Raw genomic sequence first — 24,153 nt, forward strand, 5'->3', positions numbered from 1 at the left:
TGTTTATCTATATAGGACATTTAGGAACATGGCTCATACCAGAAAAAAAGACAAAATAGATATCCAGCCAATTAAATTTATAGCTGGAGAATAGCTTTAAAGGAACATCTGGCAAACAATGCAAAAGCTATTTTTGTATCATATGGTACAGCCTACCTAAAAAGGTTTCAACTTATTCTCTATAATAAGGGGCAGCAAAGGCTCTGGTCTAACTCCAAAATGTTTAGAATTGTTTACAAATCAGTCCATAAAACAGACCATAAAAAAGAGTTCTCCAACACTGCAAGCAGCAAGACAAACTCATAACAACATACTTTAAAAGCAGGTAATCATTATTAATTTGACTGTACTTCCCAAATTAATATCTAGTCCAGTTAACACAATGGCTATTTTTATTGGTCATAGAGCCAGTGTGGTATAGTGGTTAAGGTGTTGTACTATGACCTGGGAGACCAGGGTTTGAATCTCCACACAGCCATGAAGCTCACTGGGTGACCTTGGGCCAGTCACTCCCTCTCAGCCTTGGAGGAAGGCAATGGTAAAACCACCTCTGAACATAGCTTACCATGAAAACCCTATTCATAGGGTCACCCATAAGTCAGAATTGACCTGAAGGCAGTCCATTTCATTTTCATGCATTCTTAGCTTTACAGCAATTTCTTGAACAGAAGGGAGAGGAAGGCCTAACTCAAATACTTTCATTTCCTCCCTATTTGTACCTACTGCATTTTTCAATAACGTGTAAGCAAGCTGAGCCTCGAGCCCTTCCGTTTAGATCTGCTAAGTCAAGCTGTCTGTAATGCAATGAACAGCCTACTCACAGAGCTGACTGCCTGGGTATTATTCTGTGTAAGTAACTTATGTTTGCTCATAACACATATACCAAATGAAGCCATTTTACATTTAGAAGATTACTACTAGAAGTCTGGTGTGAGAAAAGTATTATTTCACTTATATCATGACTCAGCTTACACTCATAGTAGAGAGAGCCATTTAGGCTGCAACTGTAGTCATTTACCAGGGAGTAAGTGTCGTTGAAAGCAATTGGGCTTAATTTACTTGAGCTATTTAAAATTGTCCGAGGGCTTTTACACTCTAGTCCTCAGGACATTATAGAACCGTCGGAAACCCGCTGTAACGAGTTCGCTGGGCACTTCCAAGATAAAATCTCATGCATCCGCCAGGACTTAGACTCCAGTATTATGGCAGCTGAACCTAATGAGGTATCCGGAGCACGGTCTTGTCCTCATTTATTGGATGAGTTTCAGTTGGTACAGCTCGAGGACGTTGGCAAGGTGCTTGGACTGGTGCATGCAACCACTTCTGTACTGGATCCTTGCCCCTCTTGGCTAGTGAAAGCTGGCAGGGTTGGAACAGCCGGCTGGGCCAGGGAAGTGATAAATGCCTCCTTGAGAGAGGGAGTGGTCCCTAGTCGCTTAAAAGAGTCGGTAGTGAGACCACTCCTGAAGAAACCTTCCCTGGACCCAGATAATTTGAACAACTATAGACCGGTAGCGAACGTCCCATTCCTGGGCAAGGTCTTAGAACGGGTGGTTGCCAGCCAGCTCCAGGTGCTCTTGGATGAAACCGATTATCTAGATCCGCTTCAATCCGATTTTAGGCCCGGTTTTGGCACAGAAACAGCCTTGGTCGCCCTGTATGTCGGGAGAGGGACAGAGGGAGTGTTACTCTGTTGATTCTCCTTGATCTCTCAGCTGCTTTTGATACCATCGACCATGGTATCCTTCTGGGGAGACTCACGGAGTTGGGAGTTGGTGGTACTGCTTGGCAGTGGCTCCGCTCCTACGTGGTGGACCGTCTCCAGAAGGTAGGGCTTGGGGAACATTGTTCGATACCCTGGACTCTCCATTGTGGAGTTCCGCAGGGATCGGTTCTGTCCCCTATGCTTTTTAACATCTACATGAAGCCGCTGGGTGCGGTCATCAGGAGCTTTGGAGTGCGTTGTCACCAGTATGCTGATGACACGCAACTCTATTTCTCCTTCTCATCTTCTTCAGGTGAGGCTGCTGATGTGCTGAACCGTTGCCTGGCCGCGATAATGGACTGAATGAGAGCTAATAAACTGAGGCTCAATCCTGACAAGACTGAGACGCTGTTGGTGAGTGCCTTCTCTGCCCAGATGGTGGATGTTCAACCTGTTCTAGATGGGGTTACACTCCCCCTGAAGGAACAGGTTCGTAGCTTGGGGGTTCTTTTCGATCCATTCCTGTCTCTCGAGGCTCAGGTGGCCTCGGTGGCACGGAATGCGTTCTATCACCTTTGGTTGGTAGCCCAGCTACGTCCCTATCTGGAAAGCGACGACCTCGCTTCAGTTGTGCATGCTCTGGTAACCTCTAGATTGGATTACTGCAATGCGCTGTACATGGGGCTGCCTTTGAAGACAGTTCGGAAACTACAGCTAGTGCAAAACACAGCAGCTAGACTGTTGACAAGGACAGTTCCTGTCTTTAAAAACACGCACACTAAATTCACCCATCCATATTCATAGGATTGGATCCAGGGAAGCGGAACAGAGTTTTGGAAGAGGGCTTTCCTGCCTCTTCTCCTTACTGCAGCTCCTTTGTGCCCCAAGAATATGATCAATGGTTGAGAGATCCTCCAGAATGGCACAGAATGTGGCTGCAGCGGTAGGGGGAATTAGTGGAATTTGAGAGCCACCGCATATTATAAAGCATGGGTTCCTAAACTGTGGTCCCTGTACCACCAGTGGTCCACAAGCTTCATTCAGGTGCTCTGAGACATCTCCACATTAAATATTCACATTGATTCTAATTGTACTTTTATTGCTTCTTTAAGTTCTTATATTGTATTTTATTCTATGTAATTCAACTGTAGTACAATAAAATACAGAAACTATTAAAATTCAGTTAAGATTATACCAGACAGTACATTGCAATTGCCACAACAGGCAGAACAATGATCAAGTGGTCCGCCAAGACCCTCAGAAATGTTCAAGTAGTGTGCAGGAAAAAAGTTGGGGAACCACTGCTATAGAGCAAGGATGGGGAACCTGTAGCCCTCCGGATGTTGTTGGACTACAACTCTCACCATCCCTGATCATCAACCAAGCTGGCTGGGGTTGATGGGAGCTGGAGTCCCAACAGCCTTCGCATCCCTGCATGAGGGGAAACGCCTTTCCAGTTTCAGAAGGCACCTCTGGACCTATCCCACTGAAAAGTAACTGAAGATGCCGACATAGCATAAATTATCAAACTATTTTTTTGTTTTAAAATTAAAATGTTTTGAGTCTCTTCCAAAAAGAGGCTATTTTCAAGAGGTGTTTCTTTATATTTTGCCATTAGGTGATGCCATAGTGCTGCCTGAGCAAATAGTACTATTGTAGATTCCAGTGAAGGAAAAGAAACATAAATACAACAAAAGAATACATCCTCAAATACATGGGTGAATAGTACACAAGGGTTTCAGCCCAGAGAGGCTAGTCGTTTAAATGCTAGTCAGCATCCTAACCCAGTCAGAAAGGCAACCACATGCACTGATTGTGTAAACACACTTAGGTCAAGAAGATCAGTAGAAAAACAGTTCACAAGAAGAAAAACATCTAAGAATGAGAGAAATAAAAGCATTTACCCCTTGATGGATGACTCCGGCACAATCCTCTGCCAGCTTCCCAAGCACTGAAGTATTGATAGTGTCAGACTTGGAACATAGGCTTTCTGATTCTGGAAAGACACACAGGAACAGTGGTACTGCAACATTTATCTAAATATACTAAAGGAAAGCCTCGCAGCGGTGAGTTGACTGGAGTATCACGAATGCTGACAGGCCAGGGACATTAAAATCCACTCACCCCTGTGAGCAATGAAACAAAGAAAAACACACATCTCTGTGCATTGTAAGGCTCCCAATAAGCCAGAGTAGGATTCATGGAATAAGCTCTATTCTGTCAGGCCATAAGGGAAGCTCTCGGCAGTACAATGTATCATGCAAGTCTAGGTAACCCTGCTGATGATTGGGACTGCACAATTTTAATAAGTGTAGGGTTGTTGTGTTGTTTTTGTTTGTTTCTTGCAGAAGAAGACAGAATACCTATTTGACTTTACAATTCCAGATAATGTCTTCTCAAATAAATTTCTCTTCCATTTTCCCACTTCACTTTAGATCTTGCACTATTGTCTGTTCTCATCCCTCTTTATTTCCCTCCCACAGTGTTTGCCTTCGGCACATGGCTAGTACAACTGAGAACGTTATGCTTAAATACCTTGAAGTACAATCTTCAAGAAAGATGTCCCATTTCCCAATCTACTTAATGGATAGGAAGTAACAACCGTTCCCTGAAATGGGAGGAAGAAAAAAATCTAATTAATGACTTAGAAACTTTTTCAATAAACATTATCAATCATATACAATACATAACCCAAACCTTTCATATATGTGTCATCATTATCTTGCCTTACATTATCTCTGTAACAGCAGCATTGTATCAGGTTTTATAGTGGCAGAACAACTAACAAAGCACTTCTAAACACATACAAACAAATAATCTGTATCTATCAACCTATTAGTAATCTTGAGGAGCAGTCAATCATCATTCTGATTTTACAAACAGGGAGACAGGATGAAAGCGCCTCCTCCTCAAGCCTATGTTGACATCCAAGGCTCCTACCTGAATGTTGTAACAAAACTGTTGTTGCAAACCAGAGAGCCCTGCGGCACTCAAGAACTACCAAATTAATTGCAATATTCACTTTTATGGTCTTAAGATGACCAATTAGAAGCTAAGCTTCCAGATGCATATTGGTCACTCTTACTCCAACTAGATCTTATATTCATTTATGCTCTTCAGGTATTCAGCCTAAACATGTGAGAGCAAAAAGTATGTAGGGGCTGGAAGTATTCTTCCTACCTCAGCCCCAATGTTGTAGTGCATACTGGCCCCGCCCCCTCCACTCTCAACCTATGTGCCAGACCCATGCCCCTACATCCCTGGGAGGAAGTCTGAAGCGGTCTTCTATGCACATTTGCTTGCATATGCTTAGAAAAGAGGTGAGGAACCTGTGGCCCTCCAGATGTTGATGAACAGTTGCCGTCAGTCCCAATCAATGACCAAGGATAACAGGAGCTGTAGTTCGGCAATATCTGGAGGGCCATAAGTTCCCCACACCTGGCTTAGAAGCTTCTCCACCACTAGGGATTCTGTATTAACAGAGTTATTGATTGTGAACAAGCTTCTAAACCTACTTAGCAGATGTGCTTTGAAGCCCACTTCACACCTTCCCACTGAGAGCAGGATGGTTTGAGTGGCAGGGGCACACTCTGGGATGTTAGGCTGTGGAGCTGTTGCATGAGTCTTCAGCAGTCTACACTTTTGACCCTAGCATTTTCAGGCTGAATGCCTGAAGAGGGCTCTACTGCCTCACTCTCTCAGGATAATCTCATGCATATAAAAAAATATGATCCAACTGATCAAAAGCTAAGCCACAATGAATCTGGTAGTGTTTAAGGTGCAACTATTAAAGATTCTGACATTTTTAATTCAGCAAATATTTATTTACATGAACTTTACATAGGTTCTAATGCACCCAAACATTTTCTCAAACTGTGAAACAATATAGTGTTTCAATATTGCTACAGCAAAAATCTTCCCACTGTGTTGGACCTAGAGTTGCTGTTCCATGAATGGAAAGCCTCCTTCCGTTTGCGGAAGGAACTTTGATCCAGCAGATCTCACCAGAGGAAGTCAAGGGGAGGAAGGTTTTTTGCAATTCCCTATGCAGCCCTTAACACAACTTAACATGCTGTTCTAGAGGGTCCCCAACCCTCCAGAGCTGTTTTTTGGACCAGGAAGGAAAAACTGGCAAAAATCACATCCCCTTTCTCTAGCAGATCATCACATGAATGCAGCTCCTCAAAGTTTGGGGCCAAACCTTTACATTTTACATTTCTGGGAGGAAGGGTGGGATATAAATTTAATAAATAATAAATAAAATTTCTCAGGATGCAGAAACTGAGATCCATACTATCAAGCTTGCCATGGTGAGTGATAAACTGCCCTCTGAGGAGCCCCAGCCTTTCTCCCAATCTTAGAACAGCAGAGGGGGCAGAGACTGCCCCTGCAGCTGAGCCGCACTTTGCATTTGGGAGTATTTCCAAAGCACAATGCACCTGTGGGAATGATCCTTGGCTCTTCCCAGCTCCAAAGCTGGGAGGAAGGCTAGGGCTTCTCTTGTGCTGCATTCCCGAGGTGCTTCAAGCTACCTAATTTAGAATGTGTCCCACGTATGGAAACAATTCTTCCATATGGTTTGCCTCTCTCAAGAAGAAACAGTGGAACTTCTTGAACACTGAATGTTAGGCACAGCTGGAGGAGTCAGGTGTAGCTAACAACCTGGCATGTTAAACTGCCTGAATTGCAACTTGTCTTTCTCCTCTAGCATCTCTGCTTGTACACTGATATATTTGTCTGTTCTGAGCCTATGTATTACAGCAATCACACTTGAACAACAGTAAATATGCAGTACAACAACTACTGTGATCATAATAATGTATTTGAAAGTTGCTTCTAGGTGGAAAGCAGATGTGGATCCTCCAGAGCAATCCCTGGCACACTGGCAGATGCCCCAATAACAGCTTCTGTCAAATTAACAAGAGCTAGTTTCCTTGTTAACAGCGTTTTTTTTTGTGCCAGCCTTTCAGTCACCTGGTTTGTTTGCTTCTTCAGGCTGTACTAAATTCTCTCCTCACTATGAGGCAAGTTTCCTCTGAGGAAATTATCTATCACAATAGAATGGAATGCTGAACATTCATTTTACACTGATACCATAACACAGGAAATGCTCCCTTTGTATAAAAACAGATTGTGGCAATGATCTTTAACAGTTTAAAAACCATTTTCCCCACACTCTGCCTTCATGTTCATTTGAGGAATCAGTAGCAGATCAGATTCCTGTGTCACATTGGACATCAACTGATGGGTCAGAACCCACTACTGGGTCATGGCCTGATCTATGGAGGGTTGCAACCACATTACTAATACCATATAAACATATGGTAAAAAAGTAAGAAACAGGTCTCCAAATGCATGTTTGACTTGAAGGCGAGTCCTGAGTCTGAAAAGACTGAAGACCACTGCTTACCACAATGGCTTTGGTAACACTACAACTCCTGAGAGAAAGTATAAAGCCTTAAAACAGGAATGGGGAAACTGTAGTGGTCTAATTGTTAGGCTACTATGGCTATCATGCCTGACCATTGGTCAGGCTGGCTGGGGCTGATAGAAGTCCAACGGCATCTGGAGGGCCATACTTTCCATCAGTGCCTTAAATGGAAGCTGGGTGACAAAATCTGTTTCTCTACATGTAAATGCCAGGGATGGGTGGGTGGCACACATTTCTGAAACATTTCCTTACACGTGATCTGACAGGGAGTGAAGAACTTGCTTCGCCTCCGCTCACTGTCAGATCAAGCTGCAAGGCAAGCTGGTTTGCGTGGTGTGGACTGTTCATATATGAAATGGGTCGTCACACCCAATTTTTCTGCACACTCTTTTACTTTGGACACACACCCTCTGCTGGCGTGTGACACACCCCTCCCTCAGGTGGCTAAGAGCAAATATGGCTCTTGGGCCAAGAAAGGGTACCCCCTCCTGCAATACAGGCTCACGCGAAAGTAAGCCCTATTGAACTCTATGGAACTGCAACGGAAGCTGGTTTGTGGTGTGGATTGCACATGTGTGAAATGGGTGGCACTGTTAGCAGAATCTATGGGTAGAAGGCGCACTGTGCACCCCGCCACCATTCTCCATGCCCTCCTGCATTCTTCCCTTGGAGCAGGGAACCAAGAACCTCATCCCAGCTTTAGTCCCTTGGACAACTGCCACTTCCAGAGCATTCAGCAATGATCTCCAGCACTCAGGGATGCGTGCTGTCGGAAACTGCCATGTGCTCTGGAAGCATTCATACAATTCCCAAGGAAGCATTCAGGAAGGTGGATGTGCAGCAGAAACAACACGGAGATGATGCTATGGTCACCCTAAACTGCAGCTTATTAATAGAAAACAGATGCTAAAGCTTAGACCTCCATGCAAACCTGGCCATGTAGAGCATCTCCCAAAACAGTGTATTCAAGTAATGTCTCCAACACATGAAGATAACTACTGTGATTTTCATGTGCTAGAGATAAAAATGTATCCCAGGAGAAAAGGATGCGAGTCAAGAATATTGGATATCACAGCAGTTGGCAAATCTTTTCGACCTCCATTTTACCCTATGTAAAAATCCAAAGATTGCACTGAGCTTCTAGTGTGCTTTTCCAGAAGACTTGATCCTTTCCTTCAGTGACACTGTCCATCAATATGCTATTTCCAACTTGGGGGGAGGAGGGACCTCAGACAATAAAATGTGGCCTATTAGATTAAATGTAGTCCTTTGCTTTAAAAAGGAATTCAACTTTTGCAAGACAGGTTTTCTAGGGTTCCCCTCACCCTTATTTTTCTTTTGTAATCCTCAGTTCACTGATCAGATCAGAAAAGAGAACACATCATCTTTGGTTTTATGCTGCACATACACACAGGCAAAGTCAGGAAGACAGAATTGCAAGCTTTCTGCAAAGTTTGTTCCTTAGCCAGCAGTATTGAACAGTACTCTTCTTAGCTTTTATCCCCAAGTAATGAGAAAAGACTTTAAAATTAAGTTCATCATCAACACCAGATTAAAGCAAACATGTTGAGAAAGACTAGCCTTGGGTTCTAGTCTGTTTAGTAAAGAGTTTATGCAACAGACCTAATGCACTGCAGCTACTAGCAGCAAGCACTCAAAATGAGAGCATACTCCTCGTGACAGATGGAGCAGCACAATGTATTTTCCTGGTTCTGGAATCACTAATACACACCAGAAAATTACTGCTGCAAACTGTGTCAATTTTATGTTGAGCAAGTAAAAAAGAAAAGTTACAATGCGTCCCTCCAGTTTTTAAAAAAATGTTCATGAATCTGGGAGACTATTGATTCTTTTACAACAAAAAGAACTCCATTAAGTCACCAGACTGGAAATTTTTTATCACAATGCTGTTTTGTTATGTCTTAAATGAAAAACTCCCAAACTCTAGCTTACCAAGGGCTCAAATAATAAAAAGGAATTGTTTCAAAAGCCCTACTACAATAATGCTTTATAAACAAAGATCTAGGATTCTTTTTTATTAAGTGTAAACTCAAGTAAATTTGTTTAGCAACCGGCTTTAAGAGTAGGGCTGCCAGGTCTCCAAAAAGGAAATAAGGCACAAAAATAGCAAAGCAAAACATGTCCTATTTCTTACTCACAAGCAACTTTAACTTGTACCTTTTTAAACTGATGATTAAGACAGTGCACTTAAAATTACCACTATGTGCTTAAATGTCTATGAATGGAACTTCTACTGAAACGGGGGCTGGTATGCATATGGGGATCTTCGCACCCTTAGGGATAACAGCCATAAAATATTGTTTTTAAAAAACACAACCCTGGATCTGCACCTGTGATATGAGAGTTAGCAAGCTTTCTTCTTATACAGAACTAAATCTACATTTAGGGGGAAGGGCTACAGTGGGAATGCATCTGCATTGTATGCAGAAGGTCCCAGGTTCAATCTCCAACATCTTCCCATGTGAAACCCTGGAGAGTCGTTGGGAGCCAATACAAACAAAACTGAGCGAGATGGACCAACAGTCTCACTCAGTTTAAGGCAGCTTCCTACAGCAGGCAGAAGAGAAGCGCAAGTCCATTCACAGCTACAAGGAGCTGCCTTTCCTTTCTGTCCACGCCAACAGTACAACGTTTATTCTACTGTATTCAAGGATCTGTTTAGGATAGCCGCGTAAGCCAATTCGAAAACATGCGTCATCCTACCTACACCGAGCAGCCATCCTCCTAAGCACCCTCTGGTGAATACGGAAAATGCAATTAAGTCAGATGAAAGAGGGGAAGGCAATCACTTTTGGGGACTAACTTTTCCGTAGCTAGTCATCACCATTCTACCAGCTAACAGGGAAGACGCGAAGAAACATCCGGGCACTTTTATTGTTTTCTTTTCTTTTAAAAAAAGTTGATTAAGGTAAGTTTACCTGAAAATATTTGTTGGTATAGTCACAGCCCAGTTGCAAATGCTCGAAATCGACTTTTTGGAGATTTCTTGGGAGATAATTTTTAAGCACCCTAAGGGATCCTTTTATCACTTCAAGAGGCATAACGCCTATTGGAAATCCAGGTTTGTTTGCTTGCTTTAAAAAAAGACTAGCACCCACATGAATAAGATCGTACGGAAGAACTCGCAGAAGAGATGTTTACTGTCTTGGTAAAAGGGCCAACTTACAAAGTTACCGGGTGCTAAGAGCGTTAACGTTACTTGACTTCCAATTGCGCGTGCGCACTACCGCATTCGTCTCTGGTTCACGGCGACCCCACAACCCGGAAGTTACTGCGCAGCGAACAAGCGCATGCGCGATGTACGAACTGAAGCTCTGGGAGCACTGCGCCAGACAGTGACGTTTTACGATTCGAGCGGGAAAATGGTTGATCTGATTGTTCGACGGGAGGGTTAAAATGGTGCATACAGAGGCTAGAATACTATCTACAAGGGAGCAAGTTCCATTGAAGTCAGTGGGACTTTTGAGTCGATATACCTCGGATTGTATTATGAAAGAGATGCAGGAAGACGGTGATATATTTATGTATTTCTTTTATGATCTTGGGAGAAGTCATTCATTGGCTATCACTCGTGGCCGAGTAAGATTGGCTTCCAGGGAGAAGTAGCAAGGAGTCTGTATTAAGAAATCTTCATGCTTGGGAAAAAAAAAGGCTAGCTTTAGGAAAGATTAGTTTTTCAGCCTTGAAGAGAATACAGTGAAATCCTATACACGCTTACTGAAAAGTACCTCCCACTATGATTATTGCGATTTACACAGCTATAAGTCTGAGCCACAGCCTCCAATCGTATGAGAATAATCCCCACTGAAGGCAATGGCATTTGCTTACTATTAGATATGGTTTAGGACACATGATTCTTTTTGCCTGTCTCAGCAACTTTCAACAGATTACCGTGAGTGAGGACTATGCAAGGGCTCTCAAACACATGGCTGGTTAGATTAAGGAAGAGGACAGCCATTTTAACTTGTTTTTCATATATAATTAGTTGGTGTTTGACAGGATCTTTCTACGATCCAATACCTATTTGTCCGCAGTGCTCTTTTGTTCCTTTTAAGACATATCTGCCCTATCCCAAGGCGGTGGGTGAATTATAGAAGCTATGAAAGAAGTGGAAGAGTTTCTGTTCCTTGAAGACCACATGATCTAAGTATTGTAATTAAGCCAGTGGTTCCCAGCCTTTATGAGCACGGGACCCCCTTTATAAGCTGAATAAAATTCATGACCCCCTCCCCCCAGGGAGGCAGTCTGGCTGCCAGGAAGGAAGGGGGAAAGCAGCCTTTCTTTGCAGGCTTGCTTCTTTTTGCTTCACAAAAAGCCCTCTCTTCTCATTCTAAGTAAGGGTGCTGTCAGTAGCGGCAGTGCAAGGAGACGGGAATCAGTGATAGTAATCCCCTCTTCTTCCTGGTAGCTCCACCCTCAGCCTCCTTTGGCATCTGCCATGTATTTTATAGGCAGATGCCTGCACTTAGTGCACCTGAAAGACGCTTCTGGCGCTTCAGCAAAAGGCCTCCCCTCTCATTTGGAGCAAGGGGGAGGTGTCATCTGCAGCGCCAGTGGGAAGCATACAGTGTCGAGGGAGTGAAGACTTCTTTAAATAATAATAATAAATAATTCATTTATTTACTGTTCACGGCCCCCTCTGGATTACTTTGCGGCCCCGGTCCTGGCCCCCAGGTTGGGAACCACTGAATTAAGTCATGCCAAGAAATCTATAATGCTGCATAGATTTTACACATTTCAAAAGCTCCAGATTTGGGAGGTCAAAGATTAAGGAAAAACAGATTCCCTGTGTCCAAGCTATTTTTGAAGTATGGCTAAAATAAAACAAAAAAAATTCTCTGGAAACATTCCCTTTTATTTTGTACATATAATGAACATATAAAAATGTAAATATGCTGCCTTCAAGCCGATTCCAACTTATGGTGACCCTATGGGTCTTCATGAGGCTGAGAGGCAGTGACTGGCCCAAGGTCACCCAGTGAGCTTCATAGCTATGTGGGGATTCAAACCCTGGTCTCCCAGATTATAGTCCAACACCTTAACCACTACACTACACTGGCTCTCAATGAACATATAAGACAGAAGGAAATGGGGAATATGTTAAATGGGGGGAAACAAGGCTTCTGTACATTAAAAGACATTTTGAACAGTAATAATGATTTGATTTGGATATTCCTCAAAGATATAAGTACTTCCAGAAAATATGGAACAAAACCTCTAAAACAAGAAATATACAGCTCAGAAGACAAGGGGTGTGGTTGGCAAAATTTTCCAAATTACTTTTTAAAACATTAAAAAAATGAAAAGATTTGAAAGTTAATCGAAGACCTTGAAAGTGAATCATTGTAAGACATTACACCTTCTAAACTAAACTGTCTCATGACAATTGTTGGACATGTGAAGACCCCCGTGCGGATTATGTACACAGCTTTTGGACGTGTTGAAAGATTTAACATTTTTGACACAAGTCTTAGAATACATAAAACAAATTGCAGGATACAGAATTCCAAATAACCCAAAAAATACACTTTTGAATTATTTGGGAAGGATATGTGGAAAATGCAGATGTGAAAATGGTCAGAAATCACCAGAGAGCAGCAAAAATGTTGATTTCAGGAAATATGGGATCTGGCACATACAAATTAAGTTATTGTGTCCAATTGTGTCATCTAATCCAGTGCCCATTGCCATATTTTATTTATGTATACTGCTTGGATATATTAATGTTTTGTGGTCTAATGTTATTGTGTAATGAACTATTACTAGTAATATTAAATTCAAGCTTCAAGCTCACATTTAACTGAACATTATTTTCTATAAACACCCAGGTGACCTCAAATTCTGAATCTTCACAATTATTTACAAAAATGTCAATTAAAGCTGTACATCCAAACACACTTACTAGGACATTGGTGGGGAAACTTTTGGCTCCATGGGCCAGATCCTTATCAGGATTTTCCTCATGGGCCAAATTTCACAGGTGGGTGGGGCTACCCACCTGTCAATCACATTATGTCATGACATCATCTGCCAAAATCCTGTGTGCTTTCCTTTTAAATCTCCTAGATCAGGGACTTAAAAGAAAAAGTGAGATAGATAATGAGCAGGGTACCACAGGGCTCGGTTCTGGGCCATGTGCTCTTCAATGTTTTCATTAATGCAGCCTTTCCCAACAAGTGTGCCTCCAGATATTGTTGGACCAAAACTCCCATCTTCCTGACCATTGGCAATGCTGGCTGAGGCTGATGGGAGTTGTGGTCCAACAACATCTGAAGGCACACTGGTTGGGAAAGGCTGCATTAATGAGTTGGATGAGGAGGTACAGGGAATGCTTATCAAATTTGCAGATGATACAAAATTGGGAGGGATAGCCTAGAGGACAGAAGCAAAATTCAAAGTGATCTTGACAAGCTGGAGCATTGGGCTGGAAACAACAGAATTCAGTTTAACAGGGATAAGTGCAAAGCTCTACACCTAGGAAAAAGAAACCAAATGCAGAGTTTTAAAATGGGAGATACTTGGCTCAGCAATACTACATGTGAGAAGGTTCTTGGAATTGTTGTTGATCACAAACTGAATATGATCCAAAAGTGCAATGTGTCTTCAAAAAAGGCAAGTGCTATTTTAGGCTGCATTAACAGAAGTATAGTTTCCAAATTGCGTGAAGTACTAGTTCCTCTCTATTCTGCACTAGTTAGGCGTCACCTTGAGTACTGTGTCTAGTTCTGGTCACCACACTTTCAGAAGGATGCAGACAAACTGGAACAGGTTCAGAGAGGGCAAGAAGGATAATCAGAGAACTGGAAACAAAGCCCTATGAGGAGAGACTGAAAGCACTGGGCATGTTTAACCTTGAGAAGAGAAGACTGAGGGGAGATATGATAGCACTCTTCCAGTACTTGAAAGGTTGTCACTCAGAGGAGGGCCAGGATCTCTTCTCCAGCATCCTAGAGTACAGGACATGGAATAATGGGCTCAAGTTACAGGAGGCCAGATTTCCACTGAACATCAGGAAAAACCTCCTGTTAGAGCGATACGACAATAGAACCAATTACCTAGGGAGGTGGTAGACATTCCATCCCTGGAGGTGTTCAAGAGGCAGATGGATAGCCACCTTTTGGGTATGCTTTAATTTGAATTCCTGCATTGAGCAGGGGGTTTGACTCAATGGCCTTACAGGCCCCTTCCAACTCTACTATTCTGTGATTATAAAACAAAAGTGCAGGAAAGCTTGGAAGAGGCTTTTGCCAGACTCTCTCCCTGTACCCCTTTAAGTCCCCAATCTCAGGAGACTTAAAAGGAAAGCACAGAGAGACTGGGAAAAGGCATTAAGACAGTCCCTGTTCTCTTGTTTGAGCAAATGGGAGTGCAGGAGCTGTTTTAAAGGCTTTGCAAAAGCCGCTGTGGAGTAGGTTGTGTGCAATCTGCTTCCATGGGCACTTTTGCTCAGATGATGAATGGGGATTAAATCCAGCTGCTTTGGCTGTGTGATCTTGTACCGTGCAGGGAACAGGATAGTACAGTCAATGCATGCAGGGAACAGGATAGTACAGTCAATGCAGGATTAAACCCTGCCCTCCTGCCCATCAGCTGATGTCACAAGTGGCATCAGCTGATGGGCAGATAGGTGTGGTTTGGGGAGAATGGCCTTGTGGGCCAAATGGGACCCGCTGAAGGGCTATAATTAGCCTGGAGATGGAGGTTCCCCACCCCTGTAAACATATACAGGATTGTGCTATAAACACCCTTATCTAATGAAGGCTTCAATCCCATGCACTAGGAGTAGGGATGTAAGAACGTATTGCTTTTCATTCCACCATGTATTTATATGCAGCATTGTTTCTGTTTTGCTGCTGTTCACCTTCCACAAAAAACTTACTGCTGTCCACTGTGGCAAAACTATGTAACTTGCATAAATTATATTGTCATTACATTATTCCCTGCATTTCAGTGCAAAGGAAACAATACAAATGGAGGAAAAACATAATCAATTACATATTGTTTGTGGACTGAAAGCAACAATAACAGCGAATACCAATCGTATTTGCTGGATGATTATTGGATGAATAAGTGAATGTTGGCAATTTCTACTCCCATGTGTTTTGGAATTTTCTGACATCTTACCTGGGATTAATATATAGGATTATGCTGCTTCCCAGAAACAACCAAATTATATACTGTTAGATAAAGTTACACATAATATTTAACATTTTTATAGTGCAATTTACTGCTTACAGAGCATCAAACATTACATTTAACATTCAAAATAGAATTAATAAAATAGATGCACAAGAAAATTGTGGATCACTGCTGAACTATTTAATGCTGCTCTTTTGCACCCACTAACCTGGAAGTAAGTCCCATTGAAGTCAATGTGGCTTATTTCTGAGTAAAGATGGATAGGATTTCACTGTAAGATACTATGAAAAATCCCTTTTCTTACAAGAATGTGATAGTTAAAGTGATACAGTATGAAATCTTTTGGGAGCTGAATTCTATTTTTTACCCAGAGTCTATGGCTCCAAAGAACTTAAATGTTTAATATGTCTAGTTCTCCTTCTAGTTCTCCTTTTCTACCAGTTAGGAATTAAATCAGTTGTTTCACTCAGCACTGAAACTTAGTTTCATGGTCTGTGACTACAGGGGCTGAAGGTAGAGAGCCTAGGGTCGAATTGTCAACAGTTATTTTTCAGCTGTTATTTCATTCACAATGGTGAAACACAAGTAAAGTAAACACAAGTAAAATCGGTAGAGGAATTGTCCTACTAAGTTTCATACCAGAACACAGAGACCCAATATCAGGTAATCATTTCTAACAAGTTGATTAGAAATCATCTTATTGCAAAAGATTCCTGTCAAAAAGTTCTATAAACGTTTATACTTTTCATTTTTATTAAGAGAAATCTCTTGTCATGAATGCTTGTAACTAAAAATCATTCAATTTTTTTTTTAAAAAAAGCACAGAGGCATTTCAAATGTCCAGATTAATTCACAAAATCATGTGTTTTAGTGTGAGCATATTTGTTTGAGTAGTTGGTTCTGGGAAGCTTGAAAGCCCTGTATTCTAATAATTCAAAAACTAAATTTAAGAAAGGACCGTTAAACTAAATCAATCTAATGTGGTGAGGTGGAAACTAATAGGTTTGATTAATGAATGTGACAAAACCATCCCTAACACAACCCTTAGGGTAAAGTCTGAAGGCACAGGAGCTGAAGATAAGTCGGTCTGGTTAATGAGGGACCTGGGAACTACACATTCAATATATACTGGGGAAGGAAAAAAGGTAATTGGTGTAGGCAAATATTATGAATAATAGAGATGGCCATGACAGAGCATCTTAATGTGTTCTCAAAAGCTTTTCTGGATACCATTCTTGTGCTGGAAGAATCGAGTAGTGATTTGAGTAGCTGAATAATGTAGACTCAGTAAGTATCCTTTTTGTAAGGGAATCCTTGTTTGTCAACACTGATTCCTCAGCCTCATACGCTGACTGGCACACAGTGATTCCTGACCCTCCACTTGACTGACTTGTAAGTCATCGCAGGATAGAAGGCTACACTAGTGTTGCAGACAGCTTTTGGATCATCCCTGTGCTGTCAGTGAGAGAGATATGATGAATTTTTCCTTTATCCATGCTATTTTTGGAAACTCTGGCTGATGAAAATAATGTTTCTGAGTACAAATGCTGGTTCTGCACAGCCAACAAATCATAAGCTTAATCTTCAGTGTTTTCTGCCAAGGCTACAGCACATCAGGAGAGAACCTGATAGACAGCATGCTACTGAACTTTTGCTGGGGAACAATAATGTGAGAGGTCTGTGTTGCCTTCATGTCCTGCTTTTGGTTTTCCCATAGGCATCTGGCTGGCCACAGGGGAAAACAGGATGCTAGACTAGGAAGACATATAATTTGATCCTGCAGGATTCTTCCTATGTTCTTTTGATGTTCATATGATATTACTACTGTAATATTGGCAATGTTCACAACAAGCAGGGAACCCAAGTTCACATCAGGCATGGATTGTTCCCTACAATTTCTCAACCCCCCCTTTTTTGTCAAACTAGATATAAATTGTAGCCTATTTCTACCCCAGTGCTAACTCTTTTTTCTTTCACTCTGAGTTCTTTCTTTCAGAGAAATACATACCCAACTGATTACTGCATTCCACAGGCGAGGGTATCCTGCAGATAATATCCTCTCCGGAGGTCCGTTCCTCCCAACGTTGGAATTGGGCCTTTAGTGTTGGGGCATCTACCCCTTGAAACTCCCCCAACACACATCAGACAGGTGCCTTCTCTATTGCCTTCGTTGACAGGTAAATATGTTCCTTTTTCAACAAGCCTTCCAATGTCTTTATCTGTCTTAGATTTGGATTGTATATATGTGGTGCTGTTGTTTTAAACTTTTTATATTTATAATTGTTTTTATATATGCAATTGATTGAGTTGTTTTTATATATGTATCTGTTTTATATATATTTTAAATCGCTTCAGGATGCCTCATGGGAAACGATTCATAAATGAAATAAATACATTTCTATGCTATTTTAAGTATTCTTGAAAGCAAGTGACTAAAAAAATACAGCAGTATTTTGTGTTACTTAACAGAAGAAAAGGTTCTGCTTTGATTGTCATGTTGATTTGTTCTATGATCTCGACTGACACATACCAGAAAGAAAGGTGCATAAATTCATATGCGGACATCTGAACAATAACATTATTCATTCATCAGCATAACTCAAAGTCAGGCTTTTAGTGGAATATCATACATAATATAGTATGGATTTCGGAGTTTAGTTCTGGATAAGATTTTGAAAACTGGACTTAGGACAACCCCTTTAAAAGCGAGAACACTAAAGGAAAATACATTGTCTGCCATCTCTAACAAAATTCTGATAACCATGGATTTATTGTGTGGAGAGAAATACACTGTGCGGGTAGTTTGATTATTAATAATCAGTGTTGCCAAAACTCTGGCTGTCCCATCCAAAAGGACAACTATTGACTTTCATGGTATAACGTCAACACAAGAAAAGCCCTGCTGGGTCATACCAACGGTCCATCTAGTTAATATTCTCTTCTTCTTGTTAATTTGATTGCTTATCCACTCTTCACCATAAGGAACCAGAGCAGGTTACACACAGCAATTTAAAAATACAGTATTAAATTATTACCCACATTGGCCAGCCAGCGCCACCAAGAAATCCATTTGCAGTACTTGAAGCAACAGTCCTCTATTGCCCCACCCCTCAGCAACTGGCATTGAGGAGCACTTTGCCACTGAACACTTTCAACAAATCAGAGCCTCATGAACATACCTGGATTCACAGGAAACACAATACAGTGTGTTTTGGAAATGCACAACAAAGCATTTGATGCATAATGGTTGGACTGTAGAATGGAGTTCAGAATCAAAAGTGTTGGGAAAAGAAAGCAACCATTTCTATTTGCTGAGAACATGCTGCTTGAGTACAAATACATAGCAATGTCTAAAAGTCTAAAAGCTTCAACCTACCACGGAATTAGACTTAGCTGAATCATGCTGAATTTTGGTGCCTGCTTAAAGCATTTTTGTTTAGGCAAGCTTCTCCAGACACATAGTTGTTGATGTGTTTTAGTCTCTTTTTAGTCTTTTGCTCTTCTAATTGTTTTTGAAATGTTTTAATTACTTGTTTTTAACTGTTTTTATTGATTATTTTAATGTTTTTGTAAACCGCCTAGAGGTTTTCTATAGTCAAGTGGTATATACATTTTGTAAAATAAATAAATTCTTAACTCTGTATTAAATTAATGTCATTAGACTTTAGATCATTGTTGTAGCAAGAGATACCTTTATTTGAATTTGAGCTGCTAATTTGGAATTTGTATCTGGTATTAGTATGCATAAAATTTACATCTTGCTATAACTATTCATGACATATTGTTAATTGTTTCTGATTATTGTGTATATCTGAACTATATGTATTTTTAAGAATCAGAAATGGTTAAAAAGATAAAATTGGCGAGATAGCTGTATGTTAATTGTTCTCTACTTTTGGAGAGATCTGTCATTGCTTGGCATTTATTGTGCACTGCCGTTCTGTGTGGTACAGGCTGGCCAGCTGGAAAGATTTATCTTGGAAAATCAGCCACATTTTCTGAAGCTAATAAATGACTGAGTGTTGGCACAGAACTACAGAATTAGAGAACACTTCTATGGCAGATAAAAAATTATATATAGATAGACTTAAGGTTATTAACCCAGGAAAGGCATTACAGGATCTAAAGCCAGAGTCAACAGAGGTATATTTAACTTCTCTTTAAAATGAAGTCTCTCTTTTTTGGCCCTTTATTTATTTAAATGTATCACACATGGAAGCAATTTAAGGGAGATATTTCTGGTTAATTGATTATATAAATAAGCATATGCAGTCCTTTTGCAAATATATTTCATTTTCATGAAGTGAAGATGTTTCAGCAAGAGAAACTATCCACAACTAGATAGAACATGAGAAATCATATTTAAATCACAAGTGTCTGTATCCAACCTAGGAAAAACTCCCCTTGAACTCAGTGAGACTTATCTTTGACTAAACACTTACGTTTGGGCTGCAGTTCTTATTTAAATAATCAACCTAAAATCAAAACACTAGCTCAGGAGTGGGGAACCTCAGGTCCTGGTGCCAAATGTGGCCCTCTATGCCTCCTTATCTGGGTCTTGGGCTTCTCCCCACCCTTCCCTGGCTCTGCTTTGCACTCTAAATGGTTTTTTGGGGGGCCAGAATGTGTCCTTGAACTCTGATAATATCTTTTACTTGCCTAGATGGAAAATAGTGTCATGAGCCCTGTAGAAAACTCTTGGCAGAGTTGTTCCAAAGAGGGGGAGTACTGGGAAGCAGGGGAGGGGCCCAGTGGTCTGAACCGAGTGGTCAACGAAACTGAGGAGAAGCTCAGTGATCTGCCAGCCAATAGCCCCTCCCTGAGATGCTGATGACCTATGAGGAAGGGGAACCAGATACAGCCTGTTCTCCCACTCAAGTCCCAGTATACTCTCCGCCTCCTGCTCCCACCCCTGCTCCACTTACATCAGTTGATGTATCTTCAGATAAAGAGGTGCACTCATAGGTGGAGCCTGAGAGTGAACTGGCCAAGGCGTCTCCACCTCTGTTGCCAAGGCCACACCACCGTTTGCGCAATACAAGCAGACCAAGCCCATTCATCAACCTACCCATAGGAGTGCCCACTTGCTTGCCCAGTCCTGATCCAAAATGCCCGCCCTGACTCTTCACAAGGGGTTCCTCAGGGGTGTATTCTTTGTTGCAACAATGTGTTCGCTTGAGAAGCCATACCTAGCAGTGCCTTTCAGAGACCAGGAGTCTGATCGTTATACCAGTCATGCACCAAGATGTGGATTAAAGCCTTTGGCAATAATCAAGCCATGGGTCCTGAGTCTGATTCTTGAGGGAGGGGGGGGCTTGCCAGGACAGAAAAAGAGGGGTGTTTGTGTGTAGAAACTAGCCTACTGTACAAAAGGTAAAATGTACATTTATTGCCCTGTCTACCACTGAAAAAGTTTCCCCACCCCTGCATTAGCCCTTAATGTGCTTCCATGTATAACCTAAGGAATGTTCAAATAGCCCTCCTCATTTATTTATTGACTACATATGGGGGCAGCAGGTTCATATGACAGCTATGCATTCACTGTATAGGTGAAGGTATCCCATATGTACACATGGGGAAGAGCACCTGCATTCATACACCTGTACATGCGTAAGGCCCCTGCATACTAATGCCAAATGTGTAGCCACCTGGTGAGTGGCCGGGGGGGGGGCATCAGGGGGTGGGACTAGTGGGCCTGATTCCATTTCCACTCGTGGGGATGTTATGTGAACACTCCTACTGTTCCTTGATTAGAGAGGGAACTGAAATAAAGAGGAGAAACCCCTGGATAATCTGCTGCACCTGTTTTTCATTTTACTACAAGTATATCTTTTCAAGACCATGTGACTCCATGCTCTTGGAAGCAAAGGTTGATTCAGAGGAAAAACTCTGAATCAACAACTTCTAGATACTCTTGGATCATATAATCAGTATCTACAGAGGGAAAGGATATAGGGAGATTTTGACATTTCTTATATTTTTGGTGGGTTTTTTTTAAAATGCCTTAGGATCTAATATTTAACAAAAGCAAACACTCAGTTTTAAAATACAGATCCAATGCACATAATCGGTTTGGCACTGTATAGATTCCCCCTTAGAATGAATGTTACCTTGGGAGTTAGTTGAAATAGAAATTTAAAACACAGACTAAAATCTCTTTTTAAAAACCTGTACTTTGAACAGAATTAATTTCATTCAGTTAAGAGTTGCTAGAAGAAAATCAAATGTAGAAAACGGTTTGGTTTTCCACATACCTACCCCAAGCAGAGCCAGCCCTCGTCTACCTAGCTGCTATTATTGATGTTAGTATTTTGCTCTCCAAATTTCTGTGCATGGTCCAATTTTCTTCTATTATGGTAAGGCAAAGATCAATTCTTCTAAAACTGATGTAATTTGTTGCCCATTTGATTCAGTACACTTCACATAAGCCAAAAGCAAATGTATAAGAATGACAGGAATGATTAGAGGGCAAATGTTTAATCATATTTAAATGTAGTTCCATGGGGAAAAATGTCCCTGTAAATATGCTGCATGCATTATTAATAAATAAAAACTTAGATGATGCTTGTAAGCCATTCAATTCAATAATGTGTATTCTGCTCATTGTAAATAGCAGTAAAAGTAATGAAAACTTGTCCTGTATTTGCAGAGCTATAGCTAGACTTGTTGGTTGTTATGCTGCCCTAAAGACTCCCAATCAGGATTCAGGGGAGGAGCTAGTCTGCAGGGGTGAAACTGTGTTGGGACCATCAAGGGGCAAGCTTTTCCGCCTGCTCTGCCCCCCACCCCTGCTCTTAGTGACATTTTTCTGGGAACTGCCCTTTACCAGGAAGATGAATGCTTTTAGTTTGCTGTTCTTGTTTTTTAGAAATGTTAGGATTTTGTTAGTTTGATTTTTTTTTTGTAAATTGTATTGTTTTTATTTGTACATTGTATTTGTATTTTTATTTGTGTTTAAGCCGCCTTGGGGGCCTATTTGGCCAAAAGGCAGCCTAGAAATAAAACAAAACATAACATAACATCTTTATGTCCCCTGCTTACTTCTGAGAAGACATCCAGACCCACATGAAAGATGGCAGTTGTTGTTGTGTTTGTACCTCTACAGTAGGGCCCCACTCATATGGTGGGTTATGTTCCGGACCCCCACCGAAAAGCGCTGAAAAGCGGAACTCATTGAATAGAATGGTGTGCGACGCCCAAAAACTGCCGTAAAAGCGGAACAAGCGCCGTATGAGTGGGGCTTTAGTCTAATTGCATTTAATTGAGACCGCAGCATTAGTGAAGTGCCGTAAAGCGAAGTGCCATAAAGTGGGGCCCTACTGTATAGGAAAATACTCAGTGCTATCTATATCCTACTGCTCCAATCTGAAGACCCCTTGAAGGAACAAGGTGAGCTTGTCAGTGACCCCTGACCGGTGAATTTTTTTTGTTATATTTGCCTTATGCCTTTCTTCTAAGGAATTTAAGGCTGCATATAAAGAATCACAAAACACTCTGTGACAGGTTAAATGGAAAGATAGGCCGCCCAGTGAATGTCGTAGCTGAATGGGATTTGAAGGTACATTTTCTGAAGTAAACCAACTCTACCAGTGCGCAAGAATGACTTGTGTGAACATCCACCTATCTACAAACATGTAATGGTTAAATTAAATATTGGGTATGGATAATAAGTAGCCAAAACAATTCTTAATATGTTGGAGTATTGTGTAACATACCTTCCCGAAGTGTTTCAGTACACACACACACTTATATGTGGCATCACAAAAGCAATTTTTCAAATTATGCTAACTACATGCATAGGATATACAAAAGCACTTCAGCCAACCAGCCCACAGTGGCCACACCCAAGGATTTTGAAGTGCCATTTAATTTTGATGGAAGGGCTAAGCATGTACTTCAAACTGTTCTGTTGAAATAAATGGGAGCTGAGAGTGGTTAGCTTTGATTCAATGATACTGAATGGATTCAAAACCAGTAGGGGTTCTTTTGAGTTCATTAGATTTGGGATCAAGTCCTTTAGGAGAGTTAGGAAACATTAATTTAAAATCTGAAAATGCCTTTTCCGTTGCACACTAAGGCTGTATCAATGTCTTTGTTTAAAATGAGATATCTCCTTTGCTAAATTAATACACTTGCTAATTATCCTCCAGTTGCCATTCGGTACTTACCTAATTAGTTTAGCTGTGTCATCCTATTGTCAAACTTGCAAATGATTCAATTAATCTTATCTTGTCTCCCAATAGCTCTCTGCTAAAATGAACAATAGCCGAGTATTTGTTTGTATCTATCTTTGGGTATAATAACTGTTCTGAAATCTTTTGTAATCCTTGCTGAGAAGATATTTTTGTATAGATCTTTGTACTAAAACCTCAGCTGTGACAGTAGTTTGTGGTTTTGTCACTGATGAAACAACCTTAGTCCTTAAATTGGTTACTGAAACCACTGGAAATATATATATATTGGATGATTTCCTATTGAGCAAATGTTTCTGTGTGATACATATCCTGGGATTACAATAACGGAACGAAGAAAACAGTTTATTTTATTTTTTTTTACAATAATTTTTATTCAAATTTTCATAAAACATACAAAACAAAATAATAAAACATTCAAAGACAAAAAACAAAACAAAACAAAAATGATTAAACAAAAAAATAAAATGTTGACTTCCCATTTGTCGCAGATCAAATCAGTTATAGGTCTACAATATATAACAATCCTGTCTCTTAAATTATATTATAAAATCACTTTCCTCCAGTAGTTATCTTAATTAATCATCAAATCTCATAAACATTACTTTATTCTTTCCACAAAAAGTCAAAGAGAGGTTTCAATTCTTTAAGAAATATATCTATCA

The 24,153-nt window shown here is 40.9% G+C and overlaps 1 protein-coding gene across 1 annotated transcript in view; it reads right to left on the reverse strand.

Annotated features, from left to right (window-relative positions):
- The window catches only part of POT1 (protection of telomeres 1), a 93,372-nt gene extending 82,929 nt beyond the window's left edge, over nucleotides 1–10,443 (reverse strand). Inside the window, exons 1-3 of the mRNA XM_061640174.1 lie at nucleotides 10,076–10,443; nucleotides 4,241–4,313; nucleotides 3,610–3,701 (exon numbers count right to left, since the gene is read on the reverse strand). Coding sequence (XP_061496158.1) covers nucleotides 3,610–3,701; nucleotides 4,241–4,313; nucleotides 10,076–10,198 — 288 coding nt within the window. The 5' untranslated portion in view covers nucleotides 10,199–10,443. The remainder of the gene's footprint in view (nucleotides 1–3,609; nucleotides 3,702–4,240; nucleotides 4,314–10,075) is intronic.
- Between the last annotated feature and the right edge of the window lie 13,710 nt (nucleotides 10,444–24,153).

Source organism: Rhineura floridana, chromosome 8 (genome assembly GCF_030035675.1).
Source record: "Rhineura floridana isolate rRhiFlo1 chromosome 8, rRhiFlo1.hap2, whole genome shotgun sequence".
NCBI lineage: Eukaryota > Metazoa > Chordata > Lepidosauria > Squamata > Rhineuridae > Rhineura > Rhineura floridana.